Consider the following 27,962-nt stretch of genomic DNA (forward strand, 5'->3'; position numbering starts at 1 on the left):
TCTTTGGATGAGTACTCATGTGTGAAAATCTTTTAAGGGCCCGGCATGGCCAGGTGGGTTAAGGCGTGCGACTTGTAATCATAATCGCGTGTTCGCATCCCCGTCGCACCAAACAAGTTCGCCTTTTCAGCCGTGAGAGCGTTATAATGTTACGGTCAATCCCACTATTCGTTGATAAAAGAGTAGCCCAAGAGTTGGCGTTGAGTGGTGATGACTAGCTGCCTTCTCTTTAGTCTTACATTGCTAAATTAGGGACGGCTAGCGCAGATAGCTCTCGAGTAGTTTTGCGCGAAATTCAAAAAACAAACAAACATAAACCTTTTAGGATGGATGAGGTGGTCACAATGATCAAAACAATTTTTCACACTTTGATAAAAGTTAGGAAAAATCCCTTTTACACTCCAGAAAAATATAAAATAATATATTTTTGTTTAAATCAACAGGCCTGGAATGGCCAAGCGCGTAAGGCGTGCTACTCGTAATCCGTGGGTCGCGGGTTCGCGCCCGCGTCGCGCTAAACATGCTCGCCCTCCCAGCCGTGGGGGTGTATAATGTGACGGTCAATCCCACTATTCGTTGGTAAAAGAGTAGCCCAAGAGTTGGCGGTGGGTGGTGATGACTAGCTGCCTTCCCTCTAGTCTTACACTGCTAAATTAGGGACGGCTAGCACAGATAGCCCTCGAGTAGCTTTGTGCGAAATTCCAAAACCAAGTTTAACTCAACATTTCGCCCATGGGGCTTCTTCAGGGTTAATGTACATAACTGAATGACAACAAAAAACCAATTTTTTGAGATAATGAAATATGTACGTGTGTTATAACACGTCAAACAAAACTTGTCAAGTTGAAAATACTCAGGCCATATGCAATGCTTGGACTAATTGCACATGAATTATTGAGGAACGTTTTAAAAAGAGAAATGCCATAATTTATTTTACTGTTTCTCTCAGGCAGTGTTAGTCAGCTCATGGATAAAACGTTCACTTTTCTCTGTGGCTATTAGTTTGTAGGTTTATCTTCTACCTCCCAGTGGCACACCGGTAAATTTGCGGGCTTACAACTCGAAAAACCGGTTTCGATATCTATGGTGGGCAGAGCACAGATAGCCCTTTGTGCTTAATTACAAACAACAGCAACTGTTTTATTTTCTTTGTAATAGTGTGCTTCACCAGATTTAAATAAAATAGTGAAAACTATATGTTTCTAAAAAATATATAATTGTAAATTATCGCAAAAGATTATGTTAGCAAAATATAATAATGAATATGTTACTCGCATAATTTTTATGCTATTATTATTTTTTTCAAATCACAGCGGCGTCAGATAAGACTGAAATGAGACCTATTTATGTTCGGTTAACATGGCGTGATGACACGGGCGTATATCCGGTTATGATGGAGTTTGGTGTTAAATCTTTTAAAGGCTTTGTTTCAGAGGCAGCTACAGCATTTTCAAGAGCTGTTCAGGTATCAGAAAATTTCAGTATATCATACAATTATTTGATAATATCTTGTAACTTTTTTATTGTTGACAATTTTGGTCATGGGAAACTATTATTCCACAAATGAAGTGGTACAACTACAACAGTACAAGGTTTGATTAGCTTGACTTGATAAGCCTTGCAGAAACATAACAACTATTCTTAATTAACTGCAAAGTATGCAGTACGTTAATAGTGCTTATACTAATATTAATAGTACCAAAAAAAAAAAAAAAAACAGTAGTAGAAGTTATGATACATTAATTACGTGGAGTAGATATATTAACATAACAGTAAAAGTGATAAATTATAATTTATGATATAAAATTGTAAAGGTGAGTCTAATCGGTGTTATTAATGCACAGAAAAAAAAAAAGGTCCCAATAAATATTTTATAGAACATTTTTCCATATGATAATCACGATTCAATTGATATTTAAATTTGTGTGATTATAAAAATAATGGTAATTATATCAAATTCAGAGTGAATACATTAACATGATACAGTATAGGTAGGTCTTGTCACAAAATGGATGTGCTTTTGCCAATGGTAGTACAGGATTGTAAATTTTAAAAATACAGTAATGTTTAATAGCTGTTTTTGAGGGGAAATGACACCAATGTTTTGATTTGAATAATTTTCACTGGGGCTTGTTTTAACAAATTATTAGGACTTACATTTATTGTTTCTGAAATTTTCCTCTTCATTGAATGTTTTCCTTTCAGTCTATCCAAGAAAACTTTTAAGATTTTTTGAAGATTCTTGGTAATGATACTCTCTTAGTTATGTGGTAATTTATATAAATAATGCCACTCTTCTAGCAAAATGCCCTTAAGCATAGTGAGAATTTATTAGTATACCTTGTTTTGTACCTTCAAGTAGCATTCCATTTAACTTCTTTTTTCAATGGCAAATAGTGTTAGAAATTTCAGGTTCTCCTCATATGACAATCTTTTCATCTCAGGCACCATTCCAGTAACTTTTCATTTAATCCTTTTCAACAATTTAGTCTTTCCTAAGATAAGGATCTCTAGATTAAACACAGTACTCTAAATGTGGTCTGTACAATGAAACCTCAAAATTTGTTTAGATACAAGCTAAAATCTAAAAATTGCAAGAAGGTATAACTTTTTCAAAATGTTTGCAAGTTTTTAAAAACCTCTTATAGTGAAAACTATTAATAATAATGTATTCATGTTAGTTATGTAATGATATCATCCCTAATTTAATCTCTATTTGTATCCCATGTTTTCTGAATATTCAAAGAGTATGTACATATGATAATAAATGTATAAACAGATGAATATAATAATAAAAATGAATTTACATAAAATCCTAATTGGACTGGGATTTGAGTGTAAAACTTTCATTTGATGATCACTATAACCACCATAACATAGTTTTTGTAATTGACTGGGGTTTGAACTTAAGACTTGCACATGAGACAGACCACTGAGCCAGTTTGAACATTACCAAGATAGAATCAAACATTACTGACAAAAGGCAAACAGGGTGGCTTTTATGTATGTGTGTGTGTGTGTATGTATGTATGTGTGTATATATATAGATAGATAGTGCCTTTTATAGTTAAGATTTGAAAGTGAAATGTGCATGTACACATACATTACAAGAAGAGGAAAAATCAGTAATGTGGTCATCAGGTTTTTAATTTTAAGTTTGTGATTTATAGCTTTTTTTATTGAGAGTTATATTCAGAGAAGAGGTGATGGCTCACTCTACTTTATATACTTTGAATCTGAAAATAATTCTCATGAAAGTGTAAAGGTGGGTATTGTTTTATGTATTATAACCATTCTTTCACTTTATTAGGATACTGGTGGTGTACTTTATGGGCTTTTGTAACATTACTGGGGTTAATAGAGAGAGGCTAGTGTGTTATGACAGTGTAAGGATATCTTATACATGAATGTGAGAGTCCTGTATTCAACTGTAAAAGTGTTTATTGGTTTTTGTGTTGTCACAGTTTAGATATGTATATAGCAGAATGTGATTTAAGCTGATAGAAATGATGCACACTGAGAGTGCTTAGGAATATGTGTATGAAACTGTGTAAGTTCCTGCATGTACTTGTCAAGTTGTTTCAGGCTTGACTGGTGCAACATTGCATGCTCAGTAGCTTTATGTTAAGTATAATGTATGATTTATGAATAAATAAAATAAACTTGTATAGTACAAACATGGAAGAGGCTATTATATTTAAATGTTTCATCTAAAAGTACTGTTTTTGAGACTATCAGCACAGGCTTATTGTGAGTTACAGTCCACCAGTAAGAGTGCCACATTTGCATTGGACTGTACTGGCAAATGTGACGTGATAACAGGTGTTTGCAGCTGTATTACTACAGCTGCATTTCAAAATTGCTTGGCTTGTGTAGTACTGTGCTGGATGTTTAAGTGCTTTTCTTTGTGTATTGGTATATCGGTCCTCATGGAATTTAGAAAGAAATTGTCTTCAAATTTTGGTGGAGCTATAAGCCGTGCAAAACAGGTAAGATATTACTAACTGTGGTAATATACAGGGTGGCCTGTAAGTTCCTACCCATCCATATGTTGTGTCTAAACAACATTATAATACTAATGATGAGTTGAAGGCAGCTGTTATCACGGCATTTGGAACAATAACCCTTGCTATGTTGAGGAAAATGTCTCGCAGAACGTGGTGTTGCATAATATTATGCAGCAAGAATGAGGGACAGCACACAGATACACTGGATACATAAGATATGTGGATGGGTATTGTATTGTAGAAATAAATTAAATTTCTAAAATTAATTTTAATATTGAAGATTACAACAACTTTTGTATGGGTCAAATTGTCAGTATTTTTAACACATATGTAACTCTACTTGTAATACTCTTAGATAGAAACCCAACATCTAGTAATAAAACACAAATGTACTAGAGTATACACACACAGATGTGTAAATATAGATTCTGGTTGTTACAATTTATTATTCTGAATTAGGTATCATATTAATAACTTTTGTTCAAAGCAAGTTATCTACAAATAACAGAAGTAATAATTGCATAAAATATAGATAAATTAATATTCAAGTCTAACCAGAATATTGAAGATTATAAGCTAAAACGTGAACTAAATAGAAAGCATTAATTTATTGATTGCATACCTGGATATCACTGTTTTTGGAGGTTTTTTTATGTTTTTAACCATAATCCCAATTATTTAGAATAAAATTTACATTTGGAAATATTACTTCTCTTTCAGAACTACCTAGAGCTATTACCTTGTGTGCAACTGCCATGAAATTTCTTGTGCCTTGAACAAATTCTCACTGCTGCATGTGTTGTTTCAGTCTCTGATGTAACAGTCATAATGCTGTAGCAATCCATCAGTAGTAGGGTAATGTGACATTCATATGTAGTAAACGTCGTGAGCACTAGCACATGATCCTACATCCTTCTTTCCTCAGTGCTGTCTGTGTTCAGACATGCAAATGTTTGATGACTACTTTTCTTTGTGCTATGTTTCGTTTGTCCTCATTACATTTTCATTCCATTATAAAACAATCACAATAATCTATGGAAACGTACAAATGATAATCATTGGAAACCTGCTCAGTAAACTTAATTGGATCATTCACCTCACTTCCAAATTACTTCATGGCTTTTAATAAGCCAACATGCTTGGACTGGTTTCAAAATGGACATTTTTGGAAGGGTGCACATTGAAGTTGTGACTATTCATTGTTTGATATTACTAAAAAATTGAAAGTAATTTTGTACCTGCCAAGCTATCTGATTAACTGTTCTCAAGATTCTATATGCAGAGAATAACTTTTAATCTGGAAACAGCAAAGAATGAGAGTCTGTAAGCTGTAGTTAGTTGTAGCCTGTCATAATGTGTCCAGACAAGTTCAGTGCTTTCAGTCAGTTTATTTGCACAGCTTAATTGCAAAAGTTTATAGTGTAAAAAAATGTTGCTTAGAAAAACAGAATGATGTCTAAAAATGTTTTCTCTGAGTTTATGTAATGGAAGATTTTTCTGTGGAAATCAAAGCCTGTAAAATAAGCTTCAATGTAAACAGCAAAAAATTCCACTGAATGTTAAGTAAACTTCAATGTGAAGTTCCAGTAGAACCATGCAGTGTATACATGGATAGCATTTGCTACTGTAATTGATGGCATGTCAAAAGAATCTAACCTGAAGAAACTTTTGAAAAACATGCAATGAGTTTGTTCATACTCATTATAAGAGTCATTTATTACAATATTGGTTGGTTGATTGGCATTTACTGGTGCAAAGCAACTGGGGTGACTGTGCCAAACAGCTGGTTAAACAACATAAAAGTAAAATGTAAAAATTAATCAAAGTAAAACTAAATAAACTTCAAAAAGCAGGTAAAAACTTAAATAGAATTAAAAAGGCCAATGGCCCTTAAAAATTTTAAACACAAGTGTCACCATTGCCAGTAACACTGTCCAGTGTCAGGGGTAAATTAATGGGAAAAAAATGTATAAAATGGTGCTATTGTTCAGAGGTTTAATGATGGCATGACAATAAAATGTGAGCTATTGTGCCTTGAATGTCACAAAGGCCACACATTGGTGCATCAGTCCAAGATAAAACAATGAGTTAAAAACTGTGACCAATGTGCAGAGCTTTGCTAGGACAAGTTCTTCCTTTTGATCCTTAAGGAAACAAGATGGCCAAAGAACAACAGAAGGTTTGATCTGAAAAAACTTGTTACGATGAGGCTTGCTTCAGTCTACTGCCAACTGGCACAAAGCTGAACCTTGAATACAGGTTTGTAGCCCATATATAGTATGGGTATAGCAGTGATAGCACCATGCAGACAAACTTAGATGTGATGTCAGCAAGTTCGTTCTCACAAATACTGACATGATCTGGTATCCAGAAAAACTGATAGAAATAGAAGATAAAGGAAAATGGGCCAGCCAATGTTGGATATCAATGAAAACAGCATGAGAACCAATGCTAAGTGATTCTAGGGCCAGTAGAAACCTAAGAGAATCAGTATAAGTAGTACAGTTGGTGTAGTGCAAAGCTTCTACGTGATCCAGGGAAATATAAATGACATACAACTCAGCATTGAACACAGAAACTGTAGAAGCGATCCTGTGTGAAACCATCAAACCACAACAAAACATGGCAGAGCCCACATAATCACCTGATTATGGAACAAAACAGAAGAGCTAAATGCACAAGAAAAGATTTTATGGAGACTATTGGCAATGCTTTAGGCACCAGCAGCTTCTTGGCCATTGGAGGGCAAAATCAAAAGGGGGAAGAAAGTGTACTGCCCACTGACCTTCCAAATCATGTCCTATGTAATTTTGGAACTGGTGGCACAAAAGATGCTGGTTGTGAACTTAATCCAAGATTCCTTCTGGTTTTGAGGTCACCTACTGATCATGGGTGCGAGCCTGCTAAAAAAACGATGCAGTTTGAAAGTGTGGGATACCAACAAAAGGTATCTCAGGCCTGTTTTTAAGCATTCCATGCCCTTTGGTAGGCAGGATCCCACCACAAACAAGGATACCATGGAAATGTGTCAAGGATTTAGGAATGTATTGAGCAGTCACTTAGACAATACAGTCAATCACTGCTGTCATGCAGATGTCTGTTGATGCCATATAGACAATGGCATGATCAAGTTCTGAGAGAGCAGTGAAAGAGGGCCAGTTGATCTGGTCCAGCTTCCACCTAAGCACATGGATTGGGTGGCATTGACCATAGCCAGTCTCCTTCAAAATGATAGGAAAATGTGGGACACTGTAAACCCTCCAAGAGAAGTGAGACGAAAGTGAAGGGGAGCAGACAGAGATCAACAGCAGTAACAGACTGACTAGGTGCATGAAAATAAAAGGTTGTGATTCAGGAGCATATGCTCTACTGAATGACTCCTCCCATCAATATCAGCACCATCTCAGAGGGGATTATGTTCTTTAAAGTCTCCTAGGATTAAAAAGGTCAAAGAAAATGGGCCCAAATATACATTAGGTGCCAAGACCAAAGCAAGAGGACTCAAGCAGTCACTGGAAGGAATGGTGGAAACAGACACAGAAGTAGACGTGAACTTGTCAACACGCTTATACAAAGAGGGCAAAAGACTGCACTTTTTTGAAAACAACTATTGGAGTCCCAGAAGGATCTTTCTGCACTCCCACTGAAGCAGTGGAGTGTGGTGCAGCAGCATATATCCAAGATGGAGGTGGAAACAGTAGCTTCTGAGCCTCAGGATAAGAAATGTTGTGAACTGTTTTCAAATGCTGTACCTCTTTTTCCTCCACCCACCTAAGGATAAGGATAAAACAAAAGTAAGAGGAGTGAGAACCACAACAGTTAACACATTGATGGTCCAGTTTACACTCATAGGCATCATGGTCTTTGCCACTATAACAAATATATGTCAAAGAACCACAACATGACATCTTCAAGTGACCGAACTGCTGACACTGGAAATATTTGAGAAGGTTGGGAATATATGGCTGTACCTTGCAGTTCAGATAACCTGCCTTGACAGCAGTAGGTGAACGTGGTTATATAAATATCAAAATTATAACATTGGTAAGCAGCATAATTCTGTCCTTGTGAGTGGTGATATGTCTCAGTGCAGAAATTCCTTGGATGGAGAAACCAGTAAGGATCTCTGACTTGAGGATGCTCTTCAAATCCCTCTCAACAATAACTCTAAGAAATTCAAAGTAGCATGGGTTTATCCCTAATGCCCTTCAAATGCAAGATGAGTTCACTGTTTTGGGGTGGACGTTTCCACCAAGATGTCCCCAGAACATAGTTTCTTGACTGACTTAGGAGATCCAGGAAACCTCTCTAGTCCCTCCGGAATAAAAAAGTTTGGATGTTTAGATCCCAGAGATAAACTGAAAGTACAGAACCATCTCTGGGAGGTCCACTCACCATGTAAAGGAATCCACCTTGAGGGGATGTTACAAGAAGTTCAGAACTGAAATAATCAAGCAAATGAGAGAGAAAAGGGAAGCTGAGTGGCTAAATATCTGGATGAAGTTGAAAGTGTGAATGAAGCTTTGAATTTTGATGCTGACTTTCCATTAGAGCTGGAATATCCTGTTGAGCAAAATCTTGAAGATTGCCAATCAGATCTAACATATATTACAAAAATACATTGCTTTTAGCAGGAAATACCTACTCACTAGAACTCTGTTTATGCAGTGCTTAAAAGTATATTACATCTGAAGAGGGAAAGGAGCAGTGTTCTGAAATGAATTGTGTCTGCATCTCTTCCTTTAAATTGAAATACATGATACTTGCAAATTTCTAAAACATTTTCAATAGTTTAGTTATCTTGAGCGACAAAACTGCCATATTATTATATACACATTTATAAGATCAGGTATTAAAACTTGTGATGTGGATCTGTATGATGGCACCAAAATTCTGCAACAAAATGTTTTTTCATGAGTTAGGTGACCACTTTGAGTAATCAAGTGAAACTAGTTTCACGTTTTTTATTTTAATAAAATGGGTTGTATTACCAGTTCCCAAAAATAAACAAACATCACAATTTGGTTTAAGAAAGATAAAAACAAGTAACTACTCCACCCTCTGAAGAGAGTCAGCTAGCAACTTGGGATTGCAAAATCCCAACAATGGCATATCATGTAGCAGATGTGATAGCTTCCAGTCTTATTACCCTAAGAAGAAAAAAAAATTATTAGCAGCTCTAGCAGTCACACACCAAGATGATGACTCAACTTTTTTTTGAAGTACAATCTTGCTTGACTTGTACTCTATTGTAGGTGCAACTACATGAATCTTGTCATGGAATGCCTCTTATGTATCAGTTGAGGTCATGTTTTCCATTTGTACTGGTTTCATGGTTAATGGTGGATCATCATCCATGTCTGCAAAATTTAAACATGCATCATTTCATTACTGTATCTTGGGATTCATTGTTTGTTGTTGGTCTAGGTGTGGGCATATAATTTTTTTCCACAGTTTTTGAAGGAAATTTGTTGATGTTAATGAAGTGTTGATTTATTTTGTTGATTTCATCATTAATTTTATCGGATGAGCATAGTTTTGTTGCTGTATTTATTTGGTTTCTTAATATGTTGAGTGTTTTTGTTTCATGTACTGAGTCCCAGTGAATGTATAATCCAGTATGGATGATTTTTTCTGTATATTTCTGTTTGGACTGGTATTGGTTCTAGTGATCTTGAGGTTAAGAAATGCTGTTTAGTTAGTTCCTCCTGTTCACAGGTAAACTTAATATTGAAATGTATAGAGTTAACATGGTTGATTTTTTATATATATACAAAAGAAACTGTGTACGAGGGCTGTTTAAAAAATACGCGGACTGTTTGAATTGAGCGGCTCCAGTTGGTTCCAGGGGAATCCACTTGGTGTTGCTAGGTTCACACAGATCAGCTGATTACGATGCCATTTCCCGATTGCAAATATCTTCATTTGTGTATTAGCTACGCGGCTTAAAGTGAAGTGCGATTTTTTTCGTTTGGCGGATTTTAGAATGAATGATCTGAAGGAGCAACGACTTGCTGTGAAATTTTGTGTTAAACTTGGAAAATCTGCGACTGAAACTTTTGCTATGCTTAACACGGGCTTACGGTGATGTTGCTATGAAGCTTACGGCATGTTTCAAGTGGCATGAACGTTTTAAGGATGGTCGACAGTCCATTGAAGATGATGAGCATCCTGGACGTCCTTCCACGTCAACTGACGACCCACACGTCGACAAAATCAACACCCTGGTGTGGGAAAATCAATGTCTGACTGTCAGGGAGCTTGCTGAAGAGTGTTGGATATCAGTTGGATCTTGTTACGAGATTTTGACCGAAAAATTGAAGATGCACCGCGTTGCTGCAAAATTCAGCCCTCAGAACTCGTGAGTTTTTGGCCAAACACTCGATCACTGTTCTTCCCCACCTCCCTACTCACCTGATCTTGCTCCTTGCGATTTTTTCTTGTTCCCCAAACTCAAAAGACCCTTGAAAGGAAGAAGATTTGAGACGATTCCAAAGCCACATAGAGATTAAGGCAAATGCATACTGCTGTACTAGCGGGGTGATTTGAGAAGGAGCTGGAGCACATTACAAAAGAAGTGTACCAGGACTGTTTCAACAAGTGGAAACACTGTTGGGATAAGTGTGTGCATTGGGGAGGAGAGTACTTTGAAGGGGTCCCAGACCTGTAACTTCTAAATAAAGTACATTTTGTTTTATGACGTCTGTCCGCGTATTTTTTGAACAGACCTCGTATCCAGCAGTTGCATCATCAACATACTTGTACCAGTATGGTGGTAGGTGTAAGGCTGAATTGATTGCTTGAGATTCAGTTTCTTTGTAGGTATGTGTAGAAGCATGTGTTTAATTACTAGTATCTCATTTATCACTCATCATATCAACACAATTTGTGTTTTTTTTTACCTTATTGCCTGGAATATTTTACAAGTGATTATGTTCTGAGATTGAAAAGTATTGAGTAAGAAACAGAGGTTGCATGAAGTTTTCATAATATGTACCCATGGTAGCAAATGAGTTAATGTATTCTAAATCCTAGTGGATGAACTTGAAGTAACTAAGTAAACCTATTCTACGTTAGACTTGTATGAATATTTAAAACATATTTGTTGTATGTAAAATTAAATTGGTTGAGTTATGTAACTAATAGATACATAGAGCTTTTTTCCATTTTTCAATAATGGTGCAATAAGTGACCATTAGTATTTTTATTAACCATAATTTAATATTTTGTCAGTCTCTGTGTTTCAGTACTTCCTCACAAACATTATACATAAAGAAACCTTTTTGACAAATAGGTACTTTTTTAGGTAGTACATTCATATTTGTTGCCTTGCTGGAAAAGCACCTACTAAAACACATGAAATTAATACACTATTAATACACAGCTGTTTAACTATGTAAGTGTTTTATTATATTTTAGTATACAGAAGAAAAGCTTGGCACCTCGGAAAAGACTGAACTTGATGCCCATTTTGAAAGTTTGGCTCAACGAGCTGATAAGACCAAACACTGGACAGAGAGAATTGTATCCAGAACAGATGCTATTCTTCAACCTAATCCAAGTGATTTTTATTATATTTTTATGTAACCTATTTATTATTTTAAATTGCATTTTCTGAAGGTTAATGAATAATTAGGACATCATACATTACTTAAGTGATTTATCTAATGTCTTTTTTTTTTTTTTTTATCCAAACACATTTAGTGGCCACATAGTTGCTATATTAGAAAAGGTTTTAATGTCTGTATTATTGAATAAGGATACTAGTTGTTCATGGTTCACATTTGTTACACTGTGGTATGGCATTTTTACTTTATATACACAGTAGTAAATACTAAGAGAATACTTTGACATTCTTTAACAAATATAAATCTTATTGCTGTTATGAAGTGTGATTAGTGTTTTGAAGATACTTCATTTTCACACAATTGCCTGTTTTTTTCTATTTAGTTAAATGATTATTTGAGCAAATTTTATGGTATGATTTTAGATTAGAAATTTTATTAGTCTCTCTGCTCCTTTAAGTTACTCTATTATTAAAGTACCATTGCAATATTGCTAAGTTGTGTGTAAAATATATATATTTTTAATGAAATAAAAAAGAATAATGTGTGTTGCAGTTTTTGATTATGACATTGTGATTTCATTACACTCTTTAATTGCATATATACTTAAATTCAACATGAAAAATTATTTATCATTTTATTGCTTTTTGAATAAATGTTAAATAACCACTAGAGAGCTTCCTTAAAATAATCTGAAATGTGACAGTTTATGTGTTTGTATGTGTGTGTTATTGGTAACACACTGAGTAAAAGGGGCCACCTCTGTCTTTGGTAAGTTTATTTTAACTATGTATTACTTCTTTAATTTCGTTTATTTTTATTTTTTGCTTATCCTTTTTTACTTACTGGTTTTACAGGGTGTTATTACTTTTAGTGTTTTAATGTATAAATATTGGGTTTTACTAGAGATTTTAAATTCCTTAAAGCTCTGAATTATTTAGTTTTTTTCAATATTTCAGAGTGAAGAATGGGATGACTTATGAAACCATTATCTTAATGGAATATAATTATCAAGTTATAATCCAAAACATATTCTAGATAACTTCAAATGAACTCTTCTTGTTTATACTTACTATATGTTAATATTTTATGAACATTTAAGTCTTATTTTTTTTCTACACAAATTGTTTTTATTGTCCTAGATGCAAAGGTTGAGGATTATTTATTTGAAAAACTTGAGAGGAAGCGGGACCGACAGACTAATTTTGAGGCATTGGGACAAGACATGATTGATGCTGGTTCAGATTTTGGTCCAGGAACTGCATATGGTAAGGAAATGCAATAAGTTATTGTACTGGCATTTTCTAGCAGTGTATGGTTTTCTTTGGATCTTATATTTACACATTTTTATAAACTTTTTATGTACCTACTTGTTTGTAGGCTCATGAATTTATTACAAAGTTTCTAATAAAATAAGAGCCATACAAGAATGTAAAACCAAAAACTGTCAGTATTGCTATTAATTATGCTAACTATTGCTATGGATTCAAATGTATTTTATGTGAAAGTGAAGGGTTTTACCTACTTTTGGTCAGTTTTTTTCACTTCATTCAGTATGATGGTATGTGGACTGCATTAAAATTTTGCATGGAGAAATAATAAAATTTGTGATGTAAAATTAATAAATTTTTTTTTATTTTCTGTATTACATATAAGAAAAAGAAATAATCCAAGGTATGATTTTTTCTTATTTGTTAAAGAATTTACATATCAATATGTTTAAATAAACTATCGGAAAAATATAATAAAACATTTGAGAAATTAACTTTCGATCATAAGATATAGCAACTTCTTTTTACATGTTCTAACAATAGACAAAATAGGACTTTGTTGTGACATAAATCCTTTGTGGAAAGTAACCCATTTGCATTTGTAAAATAGAAACACCATGACTTCATGCTTCCATGTACCTCAGCTGGAGATTTACTTTAGCATATTTTTTTCAAATTAATGTATATTATCTTTTTGTTAACATATTGATCTTGAATTATGTCAGTCATAACTTTGCCAGTGTGCAGACCTTTTGAATAAAACAGGAGTATTTTCTCCTTTACTACTGTGCTTAGATTTTATTACAACATTGACAGTAAACAGAAGCATATCTTTCATTTTATTTGGAATATGCAGCAATTATGGCTATGTATGTAAATATTATTTTCATTGAACATGTGGCATAATTTTATTCATCTATGAAAGTAATTGTGTCTACTACTGTATCTGTGCCAAATACATTTTTTTTTAACCTTCTGTGAGCTATTTGAAGTTTTTGAATGAATTATCTTATCTTTGATTAAGTAAATCAACAGCACTGATATTTCATGTACGTGTACATACCAACAAGTGCTACAATGTTTGTGTTGTATGTTGCACTTAAATATGAAAACCAAAGATGTAGATTTTTGTTTTTTTGTGGGTGGTGATGGGTGTGCTTATGTAATAGCTGAACTTTATCAAAAATATTTACTCTTAAACACACAAACTTGATTTTTTCTAGTGGTACATTCTAAAGTTATGTATATTTGAAGATTTAACGTGTGTGTGTGTGTGTGTATACGTAAAATCTTTTGTCTCTCTTTGGGTGTGAAACAGTATAAGACTAAATTCTGAAAGCTGCTTTTTACTTATATACAGTCTAATAGTAGTGTTTTATTTACATTTCATTAAACTTCTTTAGGTAGCACTTTAATAAAAGTAGGACAGGCCCAGAAAAAACTAGGAAAAGCTGAGAAGGAGTTTGTTCGAATAGCAAGCACCAGTTTTATTCAACCTTTACGAAAGTTTTTAGAAGGGGATATGAAAACACTCCAAGTAAATAATATTTATTATTATATTTGAGAACATGAATGTACAGATACAGAGTTAAACTTATCCAAAAAGGAAAACTTTAGTACAAATAAAATCGTTTTAGGGCATTCTTAAAAGTTCTGTAAATAGATTAAACAGTTACATTCAGTGGATTTAAACATTGTTTTCTTTTGAATTCCAAGTCACTTATTGCTTTTCTCGTAACCATACTTTTGTTTTATTTTTTTATTGTGAATGAGCTGTAAATCATTGTTTTTATTTCCTATATGATATCTTACCTCTTAAAAATAGCTCTTCTCAATAAATATTGCCCTCTGTTAGTGCACATTTTTGACATTTGCCACTGGCTTTCTATCTCATGCTTTGCATATCCACATGTAAGTGATTATATAGCAACTCTCCACAAATTTGAGTATGATGCAACTCCTATCATAACCACCACCCTTTCTGTATTGCATTTGTTAATCACTTCTCGATTGACAGTAGTGCTGTACAGGTGTACTTTTTGTGTTCGTAAATTTGTTAGCACTTTCTTTTGTACTACAGATGTAGTTTTTCTTTACTATTTTCTTGTTATTTCTATATTTAGAGGGGCCATTTTGATAGTATATTGTGAGTCCTCAGCCTTTGGCAAGTGGTGCTTAATCAGGTTTGTGTTTGAAAATATGCACTTTTCATCCCATTACTATGCTCAATGTCAATTACCTTGTAGCTTTTCCTCCTGCAGATCTGAGTTCCAATTTCAGATATAGGCAGATGTTGGTTGTTCAGCTGTCATCTATATTGAAACAGTTACTTTGCAGGCTTAGGTTTGCATACCATTGAGATGAGGTGTTCTATAAGACTGCTAGTTGTTCTGTTTAGTGGTTTTTCATAATAATTATTTTTATCCAGACTGTACTCTCATGGTGAGTAAAACAGACAGGAATTGCTGCCTCTCTCTGATGCTGTGTAATGTTGAGACTTTTTCTGCTGTAGACTTTACAATTTCAGATGCTGCTGAATGTTGGTTGATTGACTCTGTTGATGTTTTAGCTCTGCTTTACAAAATCAGGTGTCTAAGTTGCCCATTGTACTGGATCAAGTGATGTATGTTACTGGACATGTGACCTGAGTGCACATACTCATATACCATGTCAATGCAAATAATGTGATGTTAGCTAGACATGACTGAAAGATCAGTATAATAATATAATATATATGTAAATATATGGCATTATGAAACTTAAGCTACTTAGACTGAACATTTGTATTTTTGTGTTATAATATGTAGTCATTCTAGCAAGAGAAAATCCTTAATTTATATTTAATTTTTTTATGATATTTATGACCCCACATAGTTAGAGTATAAAAAATAACAAAATATAAAGTCTTACTGAAAACAGATGTGTGAAATGTACTTAGGAGGTTACAGAGATTAAGATTTCGAGATTTGGGGGATAAAGAATTTTTTTTTTTTGTTTTATTTACTCATAACATGAAATCATTTTGCACTCAGACTGATAATGAAACAGACTATTTTAAGAAACAAATCTTTAGTAAAGATATTTTGTTTAAAAAATGATTTTTGGTGTACAAAAAGCTTGTAATCTTTACTAAAAGTATAACAAGTTTTGTGAAGATACAGATGCTGTCTCAAAAGTTATAGTGCAGATACTTAATATTTGCAAATGTGTAGATGAACTTGTCTATATTGTACTGAGTCCATAGCAAAAGGGTTAATCAGTAATTTGTATTATGGTATTCATTCATGTTTTTCCACATTTTATGTTTGTGACATAATCATAAAAGAGTAGAGAGTATACCTGGATCAGATATGGTGACCTCCCTCTAAGGTGTCATATTTTCTTTTGTTTCACATCTTATGGTCTCTCTTTGGGAGCTTCCTAAAGGAAGATAATTTTTTTCACTGGCCCTCCACCAGTTCAGTGTGAGATTCTAACTGTTCTGTGAGTGGAGGTAAGATATTGTGTCAGAAGTTAACATTTTCCTAAAGTGAAAATATATTTCTGATAGATACTTCCCTTCCTTATATTTTCACTCAGCTTCCATATTTCTAGTGATATGTGGTGCAGGTTTTGTGACCAACCTCATAGTGATTATTAAATGCAAAGGGGACCCTGGTTCTGACGGGGGATGTGTCACACCTCTATTTACATGTGGATAAACAGGAGGTGGAAGGCTAGTGATGAGTGTTGAAACCTTGTGCCAATAGAGGGCTGTACTAATTGAGAAAAGCTATTTTGTGAGAGGAGATAAATATCTATCATAAATACACCTTTAATTCAAGAAAATGTTAACTTCTGTAGAAATTTTCATTTAATTAAGTGGAACATATGATGTTTGTAAACTATTTGAACTCAAAACAAGTTTCAAGGCTGTTAAAAGTTTACACATTCCTGGCTTTATCAGCTATTGACAAGTTGTCTATGCATTTGGGAAATGTAATGATTCCAACAGGAAGCCAAAACTCAACAATTAAGGCAAGAATTTTTATTTTTTGTTATTTTTAATCTCAGTGTTTCAGTTATAATTTTATTTTGGTGGAATGTCGTGTGGGGAATATATTCAAGTATTATTTTAAAGTTTGGTATTGCAAATTTTGTGTGGGAAAGGCATATTGAAATGAATTTCATTATTTTTCAGCTGTTATGTCAGTAGTAGTGTAATATAACCTTAATTAATTTTCTTTAAAAGAACAAGGATCATAGAACTCATAGGTCTTAAATTTAATGTTTTATAATTCCATTAAAAGAGTGGTATATGTTATCATTCAAAGTATTTGAGCTGAATTTGTTTCCTATATGTTAGAAAGAAAGAAGAATATTAGAATCTAAGAGACTTGACTTGGATGCCTGCAAGAATAGGCTACGAAAAGCCAAATCTATGGAAGCACAAGCAAATGTAAATTTTAAATTTTGTACCTTTTTATAACGTGTTTGTGAGTAAATAATGTTTTCCTCTAGAAAGTTAATATATCATTCAGTTTAATATAGGCTTTACTGTTGGTCTGTAATTTTAAAGTGTATGTACCTTTTTTTTTATGCAACTTTGAAATTGTGTATCTCTTGTTGGATTTATAATTGGCATAAGCTTGTTCTTTAATATTATGTTTGTAGCAATTTTAAGTTCTTTTCAAACATTTGTCTCTTCTTTGTATCTAATACAATGTTGGAGTTTCAAATAAACTTTGATAAAAGGAATTAGATAAGAAGTAATTATCAAAGTAAGGCTTAATCTTGCATCAGTCTTGTTAATTATATCTTGGCATACTTACATGTTAAAAAAGGCAGGTTTTAATTGAAAGATCATATAAAATCATTTTTCTTAACTTTTCTTTAATGCAAACTGGAGTTTATGATGAGACATTTCTATAAACGTATATAAAATTACAACCTCTTTAACTGGATTAGTAAACTTGTAGAATATCTATAACTCCTGAAAATGCTAGAAAATTTCAGAAAAATATCAGAACAATTTTTTTAAGTGCTAGAAAACAACAGTAAGATTTTGAACATAGATTAGTGTCTCAGTTATTTTGGTGATGGTTAGTATAAAACAGATCTGCACACTTGGTAAAGGAATGAAGTATAACATAGAGGATGAAATAGTATTCTGTCCATTGAAGAGTTTAGATATTGAGTATCTTGTAAAATTACTTATTTCCACAAGATTACTTGGCTTTTAAATACTTTATCTATAAGAAGTTAACTTTTTTAATTTAATTCAAGAAAAAAAAAGAGGAAAATGGTATATTCTGTTTATGGATTGCATACTTTTTATTGTCTCTAGGTAATTATAAGAACTTTATTATTAAATGCATTCTCCATAGAACGTACCATTCTTACAATTCTGCTTTAATAGTCATATGATCTATCTATGGGTTATTTCTTAATCTGTAAAAATGTTATTCTTTTTATTACAAGACAAAACCTGACCTAATTCAAAGGGAGGTTCAGCAGGTAAAGTGATGCTGTAGAAAATTATATTCTTAAAGTGGCATTGACCAAATTGTTTAGTAACTGTGTATTATTGTTGCTTTGAAAAGTATGCTGTTTATAGTTAATTTTGTGAGACAAAAAGTTTTTGTGATCTTGAAATCACGTAAGATGTACAATATTTTGCATTAAATGAAATTCAGCATAAGAAAGTTATAGAAATTTTTATTTAAATAATTTATTTTGTACTTGGTGCTTGTAATCATTTTCTTATTATAAAAAGGTGAAAGTTTATGTTAACTTAAATGACATTCTTAGCATAAGCATTTTTTTTAGTTAATAAGATATTTCATTCTGGGAATTTTCATTGGTCATGTCTATTTATAAGGAAGATGATTATAAAAATATAGACATGTACAACAGAATTATTATATTTGTTTATGCTTTTATTTGATATATTCTATTAGATATCTGTTAGATTACTCACAATTGTATCCCTAGGATTTTTTTTCCAAAATGTACAAGTCTTGATTAGGTAAATTTATTTCTTTTGACCATTTTAAGTTGTTCATTTTATAATTAGAAGATCTTCTTGACATATGTAGTTATTTTCTGAACTTTTTTAAGTAAGTAATAATTGAGCAAATTCTTAAAAAACAACAAAAAAACAGTTATTGTCTTACAGTTTCTTGTTTATTGTTATTGTTAGGCTGAACAAGAGCTTCGGGTAGCCCAAGCTGAGTATGATAGGCAAGCTGAAATCACCAAACTGCTTTTAGAAGGGGTCAGCAGTGCACATGTGAGTATTTTCTGTATGATTTATGCATTTTTATCAGAAATATTTTGATTCTTCTGTGAATTTCTGTAATTTGTGAAAAAATGAACAGCATGTTTCAATGTATTTGTAACTGTGGCATAGCAGTTCAGAGTATGGCTCTGAGTTGTATGCTTGAGTACAAATTTTTAGCATGTAGCTTGTCATCTTTTGACTGATTTGAGATCTAATTACTGTTTTGAACTCAAGAGGTCAAACCCTTTCAATTGATGTATTTGACCACTACGAAGATTTCATAAATTAATTTACACAAATCCTGCCTGAAAGATTTTCTATTTGAGAGTAGTCCAGTAGAGATCCAGATAGTAATGAAATTGAATCAGGTGTACATGTGCTCTACGCTTGGTATTTCTGGAGCCAAGAAATAGAACTGCATAAAAGAATTTCAGGCTCTACAGCTGTTTAAAATTACAACTTGTTTATATATATATTTCATTTATTGAATAATAGCATGCTTGTTTAATTTTAAGCTTTATTTTTCTTATTGTAAACAGTTATTATTTTGTGAGTCTAAACAGAACAAAGGATACATTTGTTTTTAACAATATTGTTTGAGGTAGTTGGGTACAAGTCCATTAAATATCTGATCAACAGGCATGAAAAGTCAATTTCATAAAGCATTATTAATAGTATTTGCAAGACTAATTTATATTTTTTATTTCTTTTAGCAGTTGTCCAAATCATAAGAAACTGCGATAATATGTTAAAAATACTGTAAACTAAACAGTAATTCATTGATGCTAAAAATGTTTCTTAATTGTAAAGATTTAATTCTTAAATCTAGAAGGAAGTAAAAAGTAATTACAGAATAAAAATTTTAATGCATGTTTTATGTTTTTAAGGCTAATCATCTTAGATGTTTAAACGACTTCGTTGAAGCACAGATGTCGTATTTCACACAGTCTCAGCAGTACGTAGCTGACCTTCAGAGAGAGATGTCCAGGTAAAACTTAACATGTTTATAACAGTATGCCTTAAATATGATGAACTTCCTAACTTTTTTCGTACATCATTTTTTGCATTGTAATTGTACACTTTTAATGGCACATTTTTGTATATTGCTGTCTGTATTCTTAGGTTGCTCTTTGAAATTGTTTTACAACAAAAGAAAATAAGTTTTACAACATGTGTATCAATTAATGAAACCTTTTCATTCTTGTACAATATGAAATCAGAAGGCCAAAAATTTATAAGAATACTTTTAAGATGTTCTAAAAATCTATTAAAATATTTTTATCATTACATTTTAAAATCTAGTAACCTTGAAACTTTATAATTACTGTATTAATATTTCTAAACTATTAGCTTTAATTAAAATAACTTGCATTCCTTTTCTTTGGAAAAATTAAATAAAAACCACTGATCTATTAAAGTTTAATGTTTCAGAAAGTTATTCATTATTGCCTACAACTAAAATGTTGCTATTGTAATTTACTATTCTTCTCAAAAGGAGATTGTGTAAAACTTAATTTGAATTTATTTAGAAGTATTTAATAACACAATAACTCAGCAACATAGATGCTGCATACTAAATTTGATATGAAGAAAATTATATAAGTTATGAACTCGTTGCTTTTTTAAGGCAGTGACAAACTTAGTATGGTTATTAACTGTTGATAGAACCAGTATTAGTCTTTAAAAAATGAATCATGCACTATAACTAGATTACAAATTTTGATTTTGTTGAAGGGGACTGTTGTTAGTTTTCCATGTGTAAGTCATGGTGAGGCTTAACAAGCCAAATCTTAAGAAATGCTAATTTACTGATATCAAACTGTATTAATTTGAGGAATAAGCGAGTACAATTGAGAAATAATGAAATAACATTCAAGTGGTGTACTATACTCAGTAGTTGAAATTTAATTTTTGGATTGTATTATCTTTAATTAAAAAAGTGTTAAAAACCATGGCTTTATTTGTATTTATTTTTTTTTACCAATATAAATGTTAAATTGATTTTACAGTTAGTATTGAACATTATTTGAGAGTATAACACTTGCACATTTCAACTCTCCTCCTTGGAAGATCTGTTTTTCTGAACAGTTCTCAAACTTAATCCGTTCCAGCAGGCTGTTCAAAAACCGAATCAATTTTTCCCATAAGAAATACTGTAAATTAAATTAATCCATTACAGACCTCCAAAAATTATGCATTATGAAGCATTTTAAGTAAAAATATTGCTTATTTATACTTGTATAATAATACTGACATGCATAAAGTCAACCACAAAAACTATAAACACAATAAAAAAAAACAATAAATGAAAATTTAACTGCACTTTACCTGTGCTGAGGAGAGCTGATGGTGTAAGTGAAAGGTGGTGAGGAACGTGGAGAGTAGGAGGGTTATTATTGTTTGGAAGAGGAGTCACCTTCCATAAAAATGTCAGGTAATTCTCCTTCTGGGGTTCTTTCTCTTTTCTGTCTCTTTGCACTGCTACAACCTGCTTGACATTCACTGGACCTATTTCTCACTAAAAACTTGTCTAATGAGGTTTGTTTCTACCTGCATTTTAAAATGTTTTTGAAGTAATACATAGCATTGTCATTGAAAAGGTTTATGCTGCAGTTTACTACAGCTTTGTCAGGGTGAAATATTTCCACAAAACTTTGTAACTCTCCCCATTTTCCACACATTTCCTTGATTAGTGAACTAGGAACATCCTCCCTTCCCTTCTCCTCATCTGAAGACACTTTCTTAGTTGCCTTCTGTTGCTGCTCCTTCTGAAGGTCTTGGAGTTCTTCCGTGGTGAGCTCAGTGTTGTGGTCTTCCACCAACTCCTCCCCATCATCACCACTCACATTCAAGCCCATACATTTGCCAAGTGAGACAATATCCTCGACAACAGGCTCAGCCTCAAAGCCTTCAAAGTCTATCTGCTACTGAGTCTGGCCACAATTTCTTCCAGGCTGAGTTCATGGTCTTCAAAGACACTTCCCTCCAGGCTTTGTCTATGATCCTCAAGCAATGGAGGATATTAAAGTGATTTTTCCAGAACTCTCTGAGGGTTTACTCTGTGTCAGTGCTTTGGTGTAGAGTTTCTTAAAGTTTGATATGACCTACTGGTCCATAGGCTGAATGAGAGGAGTCGTGTTAGGGGGCAAGAGCTTCACTGTAATGAAACTGTACTCCTCCACCAACCCATCCTTCAAGCCTTGAGTAACAACTGTTTTTCCATGATGTAATTCTTTACACTTGGGGCACACTTCATGGACCCACTCCATAAAAAAATTGCCTGGTTACCCATGCTTTACTATTAACCCTCCACATGACATTTAGTTTACTTTTCAGGACATTATTTTTCTTACAAACCCTCAGGTTCTCAGAATGATACACAAGCAAAGGCTTAAGTTTTAAATCCCCACTTGCATTACTACATAACAATAGAGTTAGCCTGTCCTTCATTGGCTTGTGTCCTAGCAGTGACTTCTCCTTGGTGATGTAGGTCCTCTTTGGCATTTTCTTCCAAAAGAGGCCTGTCTCATCACACTTGAACACTTGTTGGGGAATAAAACCCTCAGCTTCTATATAGCCCTTAAATTCCCTAACAAATTTATCAGCAGCGTCTTTGTTAGAACTGGCACCATCCCCATGTCTCGCCACACTATGCATGCCACTTCTCTTCCTAAATTTTTCAAACAATTCCCTAATAGCCTTAAAGGCAGCACTCATTCCAGGGGTGTTTTTTTAAGAGGTCAGCATGCAGCTGCTTTGCTTTCTCACAAATGGTGGTCTCAGAAATGCTATCACCAACTAACTGTTTTTCGTTCACCCAAATCAACAAGTTTTTCTACCTCTTCCATTGTTTGTGATCTTTGTTTCGTAACCACTGTCACTCCTTTTACAACATCAGCTCTTTTGATGACCTCTGTATTTTTCAGTATGGTGCAGACTGTAGACTTCACCATACCAAACTGTGTAGCAAGGTCAGACATGCAAACACCACTCTCATACTTCACTATGAGATCTTTTTTCACCTCTATTGTAGCTCCAACAACTTTTCTTTCTGGTTTGCTGCTTTCATTATCCTTCTTTGACCCCATGGTGGCTTATTTAATCAGAATATTTAGAAATACAAAAAAACAACAAAAAGAAAAACGAGAATGTCCACAGCAGATTTTAGCGGGGGTGTGGACTGAGCGACAGGTGTGGATAATATGTTTTGGGCAAGCTTGGCGTGGGCCGAAAATGGTCAAAGGGTCGTTTGGGTCATCATTCAGGGGTTCGGGCCACGACAGCTTGGTTCGGGAACCATGTTTATGTTCGACAACTGATACATGTTTTTCTCAAACAATATGTTTGAAAACCAAGTTATTTGAGAAGGGAGTCATTTGAGAACTGAGGAACCACTGTATATTACATTGAGGAAAATGCACTACTTCAACCACAAAAGAGTCACTAGCTGTTACTGGCAGTCTTTATATCCAGGAATTATTTCCCTGACTTTACCTGTTATGGGAATGAAAACATAATTTTTAGCATCATTGAAATAGGGATCTCTGCATCACCTCGCTGTTGAGGATTTATGTTATTTCTACATTCCCATACTTTCCAAGGTTTGCCTTCATAATCTAATAATTACATCCTATTTCATCACAAGTATGACAAGTGTCTGCTATCATCAATGCATTACATGCTAAGCAATTTATATAGTTGTTACTGTATTGCAGTGTATTTGAGTTCAAATCTGATACAGGCTGTTTTAGCAATGTCATCAGTGGGTGTGTAAGGGACACAAGTACACCTGTGTCAAGACATTTAGGGGCTCTGTCTCTGAGTCTTTGTTTGTGTGTGTGTGTGTGTCTTTTATGAGCCCACTGTAAATAGTTTAAAGTTGTATATATGCACACATACATAGGCATTCACCATGTGTGGCATAATTGGGATTAGAATGTTTACCATTGCTTGGTACTGTTAGCTAGACTTTCAGTTGAAGGCACATACTTGCAAATTGAGTTAACATGTATTTATAGGTAGTGTGTAGAGTGAGAACTGTTACAGTAGGTTACTTTTAAAAGTCATAATTACTCTTCTGTGTGATGCAACAGTAATGTTGATTAAATAAACTGTGTGTTCAGTAGTTTCAAAATTTTGTCAAACCCACCATCAAAATACAGTAATTCAGGTTATGCAAAGCAAAATAACAGAAAAAGTACCAATAACTTTCTGGTACTTGACTTATTGTACTTTCTTGTTTAAACTTGCCATAAAATAATATAGTTTGTGGCTGATTCAAATTTTGCTGTTGATGTTCTTATTTATATAAGGCTTTCTTAGATCAGCTACTGTACCTGTGCTCTGTAACTCTTGTATTTCAGTTTTCCACCATGAATTAACAAATCCTTCTCTATTGGATGTCATTATTGACATTATAGAGAAGTGAATATGTATGGTTGAAAATACAGAAGAAAATTTAGTACTTTATAAATTTATGATATTCCTTAACTTTTCTTGTTACTTGTTTATCCGAAATGTATGTTATTAGTTAAAACACGTGATTGAGTAGAAATATTGGTAAATGTGTGTTATAAAAGGAATTGAGAATACGTTTTTTTAAATTGTATAATACTGATAAATATATGGTTTGTTTCTTGTATTAGTTACGCCAGTGTGATACTTTAGCATTGACAGGAATATTGTTGATAAGTTTGTTTCTAACACTTTTGTATTCTATTATCTATTATCCAGAAGAAAAAGAAAAATTATAATTTTCAAAGTAATTTTATTCTTTGTTAAGTATGTCTGTGGCTCTTTCAAGTGGTGGAACAACAGATTCATTCCAGAATATTTACCCATCATTTTCTGCAAATGCTGGGCCAGTGTCACCAGCCCCTGATGACAAGAGAAAACAGGCTAGAGTGCTTTATGATTATGATGCTCATGATAAGTCAGAATTATCTTTGTTAGCTGATGAAGTAAGTTATCAAAGACCTGGGTGTAATTTTTCTAGCGCATTTTTAAGACATTTTGGGATTTTTGAAATTTTGTTTGGAGTTGGAGTTGAAAATAAAGCATTTCATGCAGGTTTTGATTTTAAAATATCAATAAGAAGTGTAGATCATGTAGAAAAAGCTTAAGGAAATTCTGAGAACCAATTGATAACAAAGCTGTATTTTTTTTTATTTGCTAATCTACTAAGGATTTCTTTACCACCAATGTCCAAGGAATGAACATAACCATTCAGTGAAGACTTGTTTGCCATACATCATAATTCTTAGTTTCTGTCCTTCCTCTTGGCTAAAGGTTTTCATTTTTCATAGCTCATTCAAAAAGTAATTAAATTAATCCATTAATCTGTCTACAATGGTCTCAAAATTGTTTAAGGATAAACAGATATTAATGAAAAAATGCATATTTTTTGTGTTTTGTCAAAAAATAATGTACAAAAACTTCATTAGATTATCAGTTCTATGTGTTTTTTCAACTAATGTGACAAAGTAAAAATCAACTGTTTCTGCTTTAAAGATTTATGAAATGTTGGTTTCATTATAGTAAGCGACTTCAACTTTTGCTGCAAAAAACAATAAATCATGACTGAATAGTTTAAGTGTATGTGTGCGTGGAAGTAATAGTAAAACAAAATTTTAAACAAAAAGACAATTTTAATGAGCAGCAGAACATGTTAATATGATTTTATTATTATATGATACAGTATTTGCTAAAAACAAGAGACCTAACTCTTGGGTTAATTTAAAATGTTTATGACTATTAGATTAACCAGTTTAAAACAGTTTAAATCTTCAACTTGTATTTGATTTTAAAGCAATTGGTCCTGTTTTATGTTGTGATACTAAAATATATATTTGTAGGTGGAACTGTGAACCATTTTTTTGTGACTGATTCATCAATAAGATATCAGCATTTCCATATGTAGAAATACGAATGTTTGTAACAGAAACTTCTTAGCTGGTGGAACATTTATTTAGCAGTATACTCACCTGTGATAGTGTCTTTTAAACAGATACACGAAATTATAGTCAGCAACTGTCTTTAACAGGTGATATATGTGACATCGGAACCAGGGCAGGACCCAGACTGGATGATAGGTGAACGTGGAAAACAGAAAGGCAAAGTGCCCACAGCCTACCTCGAAATGCTGAACTAATTTTAAGCCTAACTACATTTTTCAATAAACTTTTGTTGCTTGAACTTCTAATATAATGTTTTATAAAATGGGAAGATATGGCAGTTTCATGTGTGTTATTGTTTTGAAATAACTTGTTCTACACTTTTCTGAATGCACTTGGGCTTAAGGCTGTTTGGCTGTTGTATTGATAATTTTGTTTGATCATTTTCTAAGGTTTTCATCACTTTCATTTGATATGCTAGTAAATTTAAGTTGACAGTTGGCATTATGAGCATAAAGCCAAATTGTTTGGAAGTGATACAATACAATGCTTTATAATACATATTGCTTGATATACTTACTTCATTGCTTTACATATTTAAAATGGTCTACTTAACATTTGTTTTAAGAAATATAAAATTATAATATGCTTTGGCATAAGCTTGATGTTTAAATTATCATAATTTGACCTTCATGTTTCTACAACTTTAAATTAAATCCAATGAACACTTTTCCAGAAAATTAACCTTTCCAATTAAATGGGTTAATGTTGTAAAATATAAATCAGGCTCATTCTTTCAGCATCTAAGCATGCCTTTTTAAACTAATTTATCTTTTTAATTGAAAATTCAATCAAGTATTTAAACTAAAGAATTTTTGTGAGCGTACAAGTTTGAATACATTAGAGCTTTGTTGTAATATTCCAGTTGTTTTTTGTTTATTGTTCTGATTGTTGTCTTGATGTACATGATTAATATAAACAACTTAGGATTATGAAGTTTAGTAATTTGTGCATGTTTGTTGAAGGTGTTTCTTGTTCTTTCATAAAAAAAAAAAAAATTTCACTGGACTTGCATAAATTGTGCCTTCTGAAAATGAACTGTATTTAAAGAATGAATTTGCTCTATCCTTTTGAATATAGATGTTTAAAAAACGTTACCCTTGTGAAATGGTGAACATGTATAGTTTGAAACTTTCTTATGATAGTGCTTAGGGAAAAGTTTTTTGATGGGATAACAAATTTTAGCATATTTTTTTCTGTGGCCTTTTTAATGGTTGGATCTTTAATGTCTTTTATTTACTTGTAATTTTCAACTTGACTTTATGAATAGAAATTATAGTACTAAAAAGTGGATTAACAACATTGTTTTTGATAACCAAGAATTATTAATTTAATTTTTACTTACAATTGTATATAAATCTTTAGTTTAATTAAATAAGTTTGGGTTACATAGATATTTGCTAAAGACTGTTAAGTGATAAATCAAATAAGACAGTATTATACTATTACTAAATATGGGTAGAATATGCATACACTGCAGTGAAAATCTTTTCTTTTACATATGAGCAGTGGAAGTATATCAGTTATGTTTTGTATGTTAAGTAGCTTAAAAAAACAATTATAGGATGGTTAGGTTTCTAATCAGCATTTTGGAACCAGTGAATGTTAGATCTGAACAGTACTTTATGAAAAAAAAAGAAAAGAGCACATTTTGATGCTAAGGAATATTTCAAAAAGTTTAGTAATTATTTATGGGTTTGACAGCTATAGCTTAGACAAAAAAAGTGTTTAAATGTATATTTCTTAAGTATTCAGCACATTTTATCTGTGTTACATTTGTAAGGCAAACTTGCCTTTCTTTTGTTTCAGTTGTTTACAACAATTTAATGTTTTTGGCATTGAAAGGACTGCATATCTACCAGAATTGTAAATTGAGCTTGAATAAAAAAAGAGAGAAGAGTGTA

At 32.8% G+C, this 27,962-nt stretch overlaps 1 protein-coding gene across 9 annotated transcripts; it reads left to right on the top strand.

The window, feature by feature from the left end:
* Positions 1-1,318: 1,318 nt before the first annotated feature.
* LOC143230712 (endophilin-B1-like) lies at positions 1,319-27,958 on the top strand. Of its 9 annotated transcripts, none has more exons than XM_076464738.1 (10): positions 1,319-1,465; positions 11,427-11,568; positions 12,715-12,840; positions 14,247-14,380; positions 17,189-17,281; positions 18,304-18,339; positions 19,025-19,114; positions 19,993-20,093; positions 24,888-25,065; positions 25,960-27,958. In XM_076464738.1, the coding sequence occupies exons 1-10, from the start codon at positions 1,334-1,336 to the stop codon at positions 25,969-25,971; spliced, it is 1,044 nt and encodes a 347-aa protein (XP_076320853.1). In that variant the 5' UTR covers positions 1,319-1,333; the 3' UTR covers positions 25,972-27,958. The 9 variants fall into 9 exon arrangements, with proteins under 9 accessions (XP_076320853.1, XP_076320848.1, XP_076320849.1 ...); XM_076464733.1 differs by having other exon boundaries at positions 26,148-27,958; XM_076464734.1 differs by having other exon boundaries at positions 24,909-25,065; positions 26,148-27,958.
* Positions 27,959-27,962: the final 4 nt, after the last annotated feature.

The sequence above is a fragment of the Tachypleus tridentatus genome, chromosome 10, assembly GCF_004210375.1.
Source record: "Tachypleus tridentatus isolate NWPU-2018 chromosome 10, ASM421037v1, whole genome shotgun sequence".
NCBI lineage: Eukaryota > Metazoa > Arthropoda > Merostomata > Xiphosura > Limulidae > Tachypleus > Tachypleus tridentatus.